Source organism: Drosophila tropicalis, unplaced genomic scaffold, assembly GCF_018151085.1.
Source record: "Drosophila tropicalis isolate 14030-0801.00 unplaced genomic scaffold, ASM1815108v1 contig_258, whole genome shotgun sequence".
Lineage (NCBI taxonomy): Eukaryota > Metazoa > Arthropoda > Insecta > Diptera > Drosophilidae > Drosophila > Drosophila tropicalis.
Window position 1 is genome coordinate 2,065,293 of NW_027172710.1, and position 11,911 is coordinate 2,077,203.

The 11,911-nt window shown below is 47.6% G+C and overlaps 1 protein-coding gene across 1 annotated transcript; it reads left to right on the forward strand.

Moving 5' to 3' along the window:
- The first annotated feature begins 501 nt into the window (after positions 1-501).
- LOC137572177 (uncharacterized) lies at positions 502-5,895 on the forward strand. The gene has a single exon (XM_068283943.1). The coding sequence runs from the start codon at positions 502-504 to the stop codon at positions 5,893-5,895; it is 5,394 nt and encodes a 1,797-aa protein (XP_068140044.1).
- Positions 5,896-11,911: the final 6,016 nt, after the last annotated feature.

Sequence of the window (11,911 nt, forward strand, 5' to 3'; positions counted from 1 at the left end):
ATTAACATTGAAATAAAGATTTCAGCCAACCGATCTAACCGATCGATATGCCCACAAATTGTGCAACTGAATATAGCGCAATACAACACAAAACCGGCGTTTAATTGTTTGGTTAGAGGGCTCGGGGTATATGTTCGACTCGCGAACTTTTTTTGGAGCTGTCCCACGTCACGACCTGAACATTTTCTACATCCTGAAATATTTATTTCTTTGGCTCCAGAGATATTAGCAGAGTCTGAATATCTCTGAACCACGTGGATTGGAGTGGAATCTTCCAGAAGCTTCCTTCGTGAGAGCGACCGCGGCAGACGATTACATGCCGGCTCGCTGAGAGAGGAAGAGAGAGGGAGATAGTGAACGTGGAATCTTCCAGAAGCTTCCTTCGTGAGAGCGACCGCGGCAGACGAGTACATGCCGGCTCGCTGAGAGAGGAAAAGAGAGGGAGATAGTGAACCACGTGCAAACAGGCAAACATAACCTCATTGTTACGCAACATATGCAATGAGCAACAGTGATAGAGTACCAGTTCAACCTAGCGCTGAGAGTCAGGAAGACGGCGCTGAGGCGACTGAGAATGGAGCGGTCTCAAGCGACAGAGAAACTGATACACCAACGATGTCAACGCCATCCAGAGGCGACGGTTTGTCAGTGCAACAAACGATTCTTAATGGAATGTTCGAGAGTCACGCAGGAAACGGTACGGCAATTAAACGGCCCAGTAAAATAGATCTAGCTCCGTGGTCCGTACCTGCGTTGGCGCAATCGACTATTCAAGGAGTGAGTCTACCTTTTCTGGCCAATACAGCTAATCTTCATAACGGATTGTGGACCCAAGGACAAAGTAACGCGGGTGGAATGCAGCATGGACCTGGAATCCAACTGCCGGCTACCGGACACTTGACGTTAAGCCCTGGAGTGCACTCTACGGATTTAGGACACAAGAAAACTTTATTGTCATCGGAACAGATAGCGGCCCGCCAAGTACTGAACAAAGACTTACCCGTGTTTTCCGGTAAGCCAGAAGAGTGGTTGTTGTTTATAAGCCACTACGAACAATCTACTGAAAGATGTGGAATTAGTAACGAAGAGAATCTTATTCGGCTCGAAAAGTGCTTAAAAGGAGCGGCTTGGGATGCCGTTCGAGGAAAGCTAATGTGTCCAGAGACGGTGCCGTATGCAATCGGTACGTTACGGATGCTTTATGGAAGACCGGAGATTATTCACTCGAGCCTTCAAAGGAAACTAAGAGAAGAACCAGCGGCACGCTCAAATAATTTGGATTCGGTTATTCAGCTAGCCTTGGCAGTGCAGAACTATTGCGCGACACTGGTCGCAATTGGGCTTAAAGAGTATCTGCACGATCCAGCTTTACTAGGCGAGCTCGTCGAGAAGTTGCCGGGAGAATTGAAACTCGATTGGGGAAGACACCGAATGACTCTAATTGGATGTGTGGCTAACTTGTCTATCTTTGACAATTGGTTGTTTGGCATTGCAATGTGTGCCTCAATGGTTACGCCGTATACAGTTCCAGCTAAGGATGGAGCAAAGAGAACCAAAGAGCGAATTTTTCTGCACAACGTATTGCAAAGTGGATCTAGTCAGGAATCGAAAACACAAGAAGTACGCATCCGGTTGTGCCCCAAATGTGCAGGGAGTCATAACGTAGCAGACTGTCGCCTCTTTCGAGAAATGAGCATAAAGCAGAGAAAGGAGTTCGTGCGGCAAAAGAGGCTCTGCTATTGTTGTTTTGATCAGCACGTGATACGGAATTGCAAAAGTAAAAGAAGTTGTGGTGTCGATGGGTGCAGGCAGATACACCACTCGTTGATCCACGAGACAGCGAACTACAAGGAAAGCAAATCGCAGTGGCAGACGAATAAGGATGATAAACCAGTTCATCCACCAATCTTATTCCATGGAGATATAACAAGTAAGGCTTTATTCAGATATATGCCAATTATGTTATACGGAAGGAAGCGAAATTTAGCGACATATGCCTTACTGGACGAGGGAGCCGCTTGCTCTTTGATTGAAGAAACTCTGGCAGACGAGTTAGGACTAGATGGCCCGGCCGAAGAACTGTGCTTAAAGTGGACCAGTCAAGTCACTCAAACGGAAAGCGCGTCCAAGTATGTGAGTGTCGGAGTGTCGTCGATGTGTCAAGGTGCGACGCAATTTGAACTCAAGAGTTTGCGCACGGTACGTAAGTTAGACTTGCCTACGCAAACAGTTACCGACGAACTGGTAACATCGAGAAAGCATCTACAGTATTTACCAAATTTAAGTTACTGTAACGTAAAAGCAAGCTTAATTATTGGTCTGGATAATTTGAAAGTTTGTGTGCCTTTGGAGATACGGGAGTCCGAAGGAGACGACGTGGTCGCGGCGCGCTGTAGATTGGGCTGGTCTGTGTATGGCCGGCACAGCGACGCCGCTCCAGCGTCCTCACACATATTGCACATATGTGAGTGCAATGAAGCGAGCAGCATGCGCGCTTTGGATGCGTCAATGAAAGAATACTTTGCTATGGAGTCCTCGGGAACACGTGTGCCAAGTAAGCCATTGAGATCGAAAGACGACGAGCGCGCGTTGCAGATTATGGAGGCGACCACAAGTTATTGCCCGATTGACAAACGTTGGCAAACTGGACTGTTATGGAGGTTCGACAAAGTAGATCTACCGGATTCATACTCAATGGCCATGAGGCGTCTTCAGTGTTTAGAAGCGAAAATGGCAAAGGACATCGATCTTAAAAGCTTTATGTTGGATACTATGCAAAGCTATGAAGAAAAGGGATACATCCGGAGATTAACGGAAAGTAAGGGTAAAAGTTCATGGTTTCTTCCTATATTTACAGTCACTAACCCAAACAAGAACAAGACGAGGCTGGTCTGGGATGCAGCTGCGAAAGTCAACGGCACGTCATTGAACGACGTCTTGCTAAAGGGCCCGGATATACTGGCTTCTCTAGTTGGCGTGTTAATACGTTTTCGGGAGCGACCAGTAGCAGTGGCTGGTGACATAAGTGAGATGTTTCACCAAGTAAGAGTGCGCCCAGAGGACCAGACGGCTCAGAAGTTTCTATGGCGCAATGGAAATTCGGCTAAGGCGGCAGAAACGTACGTGATGCAGGCTATGACATTCGGGGCTTCCTGCTCGCCGGCCTTAGCTAATTACATAAAGAATCGCAACGCAGAGCGGTTCAGAAAAGAATCTCCAAGAGCTGTTGCGGCCATTTGTAGAAACACGTTTGTCGACGACTGGCTCGAGTCGACAAACACCGAAGACGAGATGACGGAGTTGGCCATGGAGGTGCAGAGAATTCACTTGGAGGGTGGATTCAACATGAGGCGCTGGACCTCGAATTCTGCGAGCGTAGTGAGAGCGCTCAAGAACCAAGAAGGAGACGTGCCTAGGGAGGTGGGATTCCTTGAAAAAACGCAAGATAAGGTTTTAGGCATGTGGTGGCTGCCCGTGACAGATCAACTTACGTATGTAGTCAAGCCGGATTTGCTTGAAAGAGCATCGAAAGACTATCCGACCAAAAGAACTGTGTTAAGTGTGGTTATGTCAATTTTTGACCCACTTGGATTGCTTGGCTTTTTCACTGTTCGTGCTAAAATTATTTTGCAGAATATCTGGCGAGCAGGAACGGATTGGGATGAGTCTCTTCAGGAAGAGGACCAAGCAGACTGGAAAATTTGGGTGAAGCTGTTACCCAAAATCAACGAAGTGAGGATTTCAAGGTGCATGCCGAAGGTTTGTTGTGCAAGACGAGTACAACTTAACACGTTTGTGGACGCCAGCATCAACGCTTATGCGGCGCTTGTGTACCTGCGAGCAGAAGTGGATGGAATAGTCCACTGTTCCCTGGTAGCGTCTAAGACACGAGTGGCCCCCTTGAAGCCAGTCTCAATACCACGGATGGAACTGATGGCTGTTGTTTTAGGTTTACGGCTGGCGAAATTCATCGAACCTGAACTCTCAGTAACAGTATGTCAGCGTATTTTCTGGACGGATTCTAAGGACGTTTTATGCTGGATTAGATCAGATGCCCGCAAATACAATCAATTTGTGGCATTGCGAGTTGGAGAAATTCTGGAAGACTCTGACGTGCTATCTTGGCGATGGGTGCCCACCCAGCATAACGTTGCGGACGATGGCACGAAATGGACAAAGATGCCAGACATGACCGGGAATTCAAGGTGGTTTGTTGGCCCGAGATTCTTGTATGAACAAGAGACACAATGGCCTAGCATGGAGCAGGGCCCGAGCAAGACGAGTGAAAGTATCTTGCACCACGAGGAGAAAGTCAAAGGGAACTCTAGTTTGGCTTACATCACACCTGATCCGGAACGATTCGGAACGTTGGAAAAGCTACGGGCGGTACAAAAGCGAGTTCTAAACTTTTTGCAAGGCATATGTAAGAGGCCTTGCGGAGAACAACTGATGAACATTTTGGCTATAAACCGCGATGTGGAAACCGATGCAGTTTTTATTCGTGCATGCCAAGAAGAGGAGTTTCCAGAAGAGATCAGATGCCTAAACAAAGGACATGGCATAACAAATAGGAAAAGTAAGCTATTTAAGTGCACTCCTTACCTGGACGAGTTAGGAGTGCTACGTATCAAAGGACGAATCGACAGAATTGAAGGAGTAGCTATGGACACTAAGCGACCCATTATACTACCGCAAAAGCATAGAGTAACGTTTCTGATTGTGGAGTACTATCACAGGAAGAATTACCATTTGCACAATGAAATTGTCGTTAACGAGGTACGACAGCGGTACTGGATAACCGGCTTACGCGCTTTAGTGAGAAAAGTCGCGAACGCCTGTGTAGCGTGCCGTATACGAGTGGCCCGACCAGTGCCACCAAAGATGGGCGATTTACCAAAGGAGAGGTTATCGCCGCACACACAACCATTCACCTTTACTGGAGTGGACTGCTTCGGCCCATTTGAAGTCGCAGTGGGCCGCAGGCACGAGAAGAGATGGGGTGTGTTATTCACATGCCTTACGACCCGAGCGGTACACCTAGAAATTGCTACATCACTGTCAACCGACTCATTTCTCTGCGTATTGAAGGTGTTTGTAGCCAGAAGAGGGGTGCCGCGTACCATACTATCGGACAATGGTACAAATTTTAGAGGAGCCAGCCGCGTATTGAAGGAGCACATAGAACGGATATCAACTTCAGCTGTGGAACAGCAGTATCCAACGTTGGAGTTCAAGTTTAACCCTCCCAGTTCACCGCACATGGGCGGCGTTTGGGAGCGACTGGTACGTTCTACTAAATCTATACTTTTAGAAATACTGCCAAAGGCCGGCCTGAAGGAAGAGGAGTTAAGAGGAGCGTTTGCTGACGTAGAGCAAATTTTGAATTCAAGGCCTCTGACGTATGTGCCTTTAGATAGCGCCGAATCGGAAGCATTAACGCCGAAGCATTTTCTAAAAGGCAGTTCTAGTGGCCTACGTGAGAGCGGTTCACTAGAACAGTCTGGGCCGCAACTCGCAAAAGGGTATCGTGTTGCCAGCCAAATTGCCGACCGTTTCTGGAAGAGGTGGCTAAGAGAATATCTACCTACGATCACAAGGCGGACGAAATGGTTCCAACCACAGCTCAAGCCGGTAGCAGTAGGTGACGTGGTGATAATTGTAGACGATGCCGCTAAACGTAATACGTGGCCAAAGGGAAGAGTGATCGACGTTCATCGTGGGAAAGACGGACAGGTGCGAAGCGCAGTCGTTCGCACATTAGATGGACTTGTGACGCGACCAACAGTGAAGCTGGCCGTACTGAATTTGGAGAGTAATCCACCGCACGAAGACGCTGGTGAATTACGGGGTGGGGAATGTTGCGGTGCAGGCTTAATTGCCGCCCCGCGCCAGTAGAAAGGCTTACCCAACGCGCCCCTGGTTTTTATTCTCTCTCATTCGAAGAAGAACAGTTAGAATTTACTTTGTCTTTGCTAGCACTTATGACAGAGCGGCGGCCCGCTATGACGGCGCGTCAGTCACAGAAAATTAGGCAAGCAGGAAAGACGTGAAAAGGAGAGAAAAACACAAATGTAAGATAAAATAGAAACATGTGAGAAATTTGAATTAACATTGAAATAAAGATTTCAGCCAACCGATCTAACCGATCGATATGCCCACAAATTGTGCAACTGAATATAGCGCAATACAACACAAAACCGGCGTTTAATTGTTTGGTTAGAGGGCTCGGGGTATATGTTCGACTCGCGAACTTTTTTTGGAGCTGTCCCACGTCACGACCTGAACATTTTCTACAACAGTTGTATTATATTTTCTTTCGTGCATTTGGTGAAGCCATTTCGGATAAACACTATGTTCAATCGTAAATATTTTACGAGGGGCCGCCAAATGCGACGTCACTGACTTTATTTTTATGTGTAGTTAGTTGTTGATTTAAGCGACCTTGTAACTGTTAGAAGACCATGCTTTGCCTCCGCTTGCCTCTCCTTAACTCATTCGGACTCCACTTACTTCTCCTTTCTGCTCCTGCAGCCACCTGGCAACATCGTTCTCGTCTCTGCAACTATGTTGCGACTGTGTCTTTGCTCTGCTGCGACTACATACTGCGTTTTTTTTTTTTTTTTTGCTTCCTAGGGTGGTTCTCTCTACGACGCTCCAGCTCTCATACGTTCGGATTGTCGAAGATCCCGCATTACGTATGCTACAGAGCTGTTTACCGCTTTCCATGTTTGTGGGCTGCCAACCATTGAATCCACGAGGTTGTTCACCGTTAATCCAGCCCCTGCAGTGAGTTCTAGGTGCCTTCTTTGGGACTCATAGCGCCGACACCTGAAAAGAATATGTTGTGCGTCTTCTACGCTGTTATCGCTGCAGACTGTGCACATAGGCGATTCTTCGTGTCCAAAGCGATGGAGATATTCCCTAAAGCATCCATGACCGCTTAGTATCTGGGTTAGGTAGAAATTTACTGACCCATGCTTTCTGCCTAACCACTTCTCTATATTTGGGATCAGCAGGTGGGTCCATCTGTTCTTCTGTGACGCATCCCATCTTCTCTGCCATGTTATTAGGCTTCTGCCTCTAGTCTGTGCGCGTGCCAGTTTCTTCGAGGGCTTATCACTAGGTGCTGCAGCTACGGCTGTGTCTTCATCCGCCTGAATGTCAAGTGGCAGCATCCCAGCTAACACTAATACTGCGTCGTCAGATACCGTTTTAAACGCGCAGCAGACTCTGAGTGCACAAAGTCTGTTGGTTGACCGTATGCCCCTGCTGTAGCTTTCTACTAATAAAGCCGATTTCCAGATCCGAGCCGCATAAAGTACAATGGAGCTGCGGATAGCGGATAGCTCTTTTGGACTGGACCGTAGTCCCCTCAACAGTAATTTGTGCTGTCTCAACAAGTTTCCTGCTTGAAATTAGAACGGCCTCTGTTTTTTGCGCCGCTAATTTGAGTCCCACGGAGCCCAGCCATTCTACTATATTTGCGATGGCCATGTTTGCTGCAGCCTCTGCTTGCTTAATCTCTTTTTTAACGACAACTAGTGCAACATCATCTGCATAGCCTACTAGTTGACAGCTATCACAGAGTGTCAACCTCAGGACGCCATCATACATTATGTTCCATAGCAAAGGGCCCAGATCGGATCCTTGGGGAACCCCGCCAGATATGGAATGCAGCACGCTTCCAGCATCGGATGTATACTCCAACTGCCTCCTTCCGAAGTAGCTCCAGGTGATGGCATGAATGTGGGCCGGGACCCCAAAGTTTTGCAGTGCGTCAAGAATAGATCCCCAATCGGCAGTGTTAAAAGCGTTCTTTATGTCGAGGGTGACCAGCAGGCAATATTTTTTTGCACCTCCTTTCCATCTTTCACCTTTAATAGCTTCTGAGGCAATATTGACCACTCTTGAAATGGCATCAGTTGTGGACTTACTTTTTCTAAAGCCATATTGATTGGGTGACAAACCGCCGCCTAGCCTGATGGCTGACTCTAGCCTCGCACATATAATAGATTCCAGGACCTTGCCTATGGTGTCTATTAGGCAAATTGGCCTGTATCCTGATGGCTCATCTAGGCTTTTGCCTGGTTTTGGCAGCAGGACCAACTTTTGCAGCTTCCATATGTCCGGAAAGCAGCCCTCAAGGAGGCATTGGGAATACACCTGTGCATATATATCTGGGTTCAGCATCATTACCAGCTTTACGGCGCGATTTGGTATGCCGTCTGGCCCTGGAGCTTTACTAGGGTTGAGGCGTCCAGCCGCGGCCTTTATCTCCTCATTTGAGACTACATCGACAGCAAAATGTGTCTGCATCGGTCTTCTGCACGTTAGTGCATCGCTTCTAGCTGGAAATAGAGATTGTACTATATCCCGCAGCTGCTCCGGATTGGTGCAGTTTTTTTATTTGCATACACACGCTTCACTACAATCTTATAGGCCTTGCCCCAGGGGTCCTTATCAGCTGAGTCACACAGCTCAAGGAAGCAATCCCGTTTGCTGGAATGTATGGCCCGTTTTATTGCCTTGCGAGTTCTTGCAAAAACTATATGAAGAGAGGGCCAATTGCCATCATTCCTTTTTCGCGCCCGTTGGTAACACCGTCTTGCCCTAAAGCAAGCCCGCCGTGCTTCTGCAATGCTATCATTCCACCAGAATACCGATCTATGGTGGCCTCGGTAAGCTTTACGTTCCTGCATGCTTTTGCCACACGCCTCGTCTAACTTACGAGCCAATTGGTTTGCCATACTCTGGGCTGACTCCGTTGCCAACTCTATACCAGTTATAGCGGCAGTGAATTGGGGAACATTCAGGGTATCCGCTTTGTACGTTTTACATGCCACTGGATGCACATCTCGCTGACGGATTTCGCCGATTTTCCAAGAGGAGCGCCGAAAAATGCTGCTGCTGACAAAAGTGAGGTCAATGACCGATCCTACACCCGCTCGGCTGAATGTATTTTGATTGCCACTGTTTAGCAGGGCAAAAGCCTCCCATAAGGCACGGCCTCTAGCATTGTTCGAAACGCTGCCCCACTCTAAGGACCACGCGTTGAAATCACCAGTTATAATGAGTGGGCTGTAGCTTCTTGCGTCGGTAGCCAGCTCATCCAGCGCTGCGCAAAATTCTTGGTGATTGATGCTAGGTGGCATGTAACAACTATACACCCAGAACCGGTCAATCTTAGCCCGTACAAAATGTGGAAAAGCCCGGGTTTGAGACATTTGCAGCGGTCGCACGCTAGTTAGCAGAATCGCCGCTTTTCTTTGCGTACTACAGGTCGTGTTGTTGCCGCCATGGAGTCTGTATGGCTCGCTTACGATGACTACATCAATGTTTTGTTCCCTCGTCGTTTGCTTCAGCATATCATGTGCTGCTTCACAGTGGTTTAAGTTAATTTGCATGAACTTAACCATGATTAACATTTTTTGTAAGAGCGTTCTGGCCACAACGGGGCCCATAAGGACAAGGCTGGCTCCCAGCAACATGACCCGCTTCTTTTATGCCATTTGCAGTGCATAGGAAACACTTCGCTGCGTTTTTACAGCCTCTGCCTTTATGCCGCTTTTCGCCACACCGTAGGCACCAGTCCCTTCTGTCTTCTTGGCATTTGCATTGTGCTGAAACATGCCCAAATTCGTGGCATCTGAAGCATCTAACAGGTGTATTGTCTATTCTAATGCGGCTTTCGTTCAGCCTAATCTTGATTCTGCCCACATTGAGGATATCTTTGGCTAGGGCTGCCTGAACGCTGATGGTCGCCCGCCGTGTACCAGCGAATGCTGGTCGTAGACTCTTTATCGCCAGAGTAGTAATTTGGACGCCAAACTGGCTCGAAAATTCAGCCACTAGCTCGTCCTTAGACACCATCTCATCCAAGTCTCTGACATCAAGCTTGATAAAATCTGAGAGTGCTTTGGCCTCGATCTGAGCACCGAAAGCTACTTCGATATCTTTCGTAAGCTTCTGGAGATTTTCAGCCATCGGCTTGTTCATCTCCAATAAGAGGTCTCCATTCGCTGTGCGTCTTGCCTTGCGTACATTAGCGCCAATCGAGCGCACTTTGTCATCTTCACTAGACGTTACCATTTTTAGCATATCGCTATATGACAAATTGGCTTTATTAGCTAACAAAATAGCGTCTGGCCGGTGCCTAGGGAAATACTTTTTCGCTGGTGGTTTTTTGTTCGCACGTTTGTACGTAACTTGTTGCCATTCATGGGCGATTTGGTCTGTATCGCGCTCATTTCCTACCTGCCCTGGGGCAGATGTTTGTTCCCGCATTAATTTTTCTCTGGGAATTGTCGCTCCACGGTGTTTTTTTGGGGGAGTATTTCGGCTTGGTATTATGTTTTCTCTGCGGCGCTTGGCGGAGTCATGATCGCTCCCCATTATAGGCCTATTTGGCTTAGAGCCCGATTTCGCTGGCGTAATTTGTGTGCTTTTGTCGCTGTTATGCGGGGTTTTGCGAAACTCACCCGCAAGCACTCTGAGGCAGAGCAGTTCCTGCAGCTCCTTCATTCGCACAATGGCTTGCTTAGTGCCCATGTTAACGTGTCGGACTGGCTTTCGTGGTTTATCGTCCGCCGAGATGCCTTGGTGAAAGATATTGTCCATCTGCCATATCAGTGATCCCAGTTCATCCAGCTCTGGAATGTGCGAGACCACTTGAACAGTTGGGCCATTCGGTGCCAAACATGGACTGTCTGGCATTAACCCAGCCTCTGCAACCGCTTGAGGTACGCTGCATGCCGATGTTGTCGCTGACGGTGGCGATCGCATGAGCAGCGGCCGTTTACCGAAAATCGACTCTTCTGGTGCAGCAGTGCCTAGAAGATCTTCACCAATACGGGATTGATGCTCCAAGGATGCAGCGAGCTTATCCATGGGGATAGGCTTGGAAACAAAAGCAAGTTTGAATTCTGATTTAAAATTTTATATCCAAATTTAAATCTGCCGACAATTATGCCCAGTATCCCCTTTACTCTCCTCTTAACCAACACTGGCACGATCAGCTGTGCTGCTGCAGTGGTGGCTGAGAAAAAAGTTGGTGCAAAAACAAGACGCACAATTCTGGAAGTAATTCGGATAAATAACTCTCACCCACACCAGGAAATATTTGGTGATGAGAGGTGGGAAAATAGGAAAGAGAGGCAAGTGGCCGTCACCCTTCGCCTCCTCCACCACCAGTGGACTGGCCTGCCGTAGACGCAAAAATTGCTGCTGGGCCATCTATTGAGGGCTGCACCGGGGCTCCAACGACGTGGTATGTACGGAGGCTCCCTTGGAATTAATCTGACTCCTTTTTCAACTTTTCAGGTGTTCCGGACACCAGTTGAAGAAAGTTTAGACGGAGCAAAAGATATACAGACAGTACCGCGGTATTTTATCCCTCACAATCCTCAACAGAGTGTGTTTATGTTTGTATATATACGCCAAACACCATAACGCTCCGGTTGCCGAAATTACTACAGCTGCTCCACTAGCCAAACTACCTTTAAAATCGTATAAAGGTCTACCGCCGCCGAAATTACTAAAGTTGCTCCACAAGCCAAAACTGCCAGTAAATTCAGACGCACGCATTATTTATTTATTAAGCAATAATAATTTGCATTAATTTTATGCTCTGTGTCTTACCACTGGTGGAGGAAAACAATAGTTATTTTATTTTGCTACCTTTAGCTGATCTTAGCATTTACACTAGCATAACAATTCAGACTTTAAGGAGCTGATTCACTCTCTGAGTTTCTGACCACTGGTGGATTTATTTTAATTAATATATTTATTTTTTGCTCGTCTCTTTGGTTCGACAGCCACGTCTTTCGCTCAACTCGCCCCGCTCAGCAGAGATGCCAGACCCAGTCCCACAACTCTATATCACCCACGGTTTCATATAGCCAGCGCTAGTCGT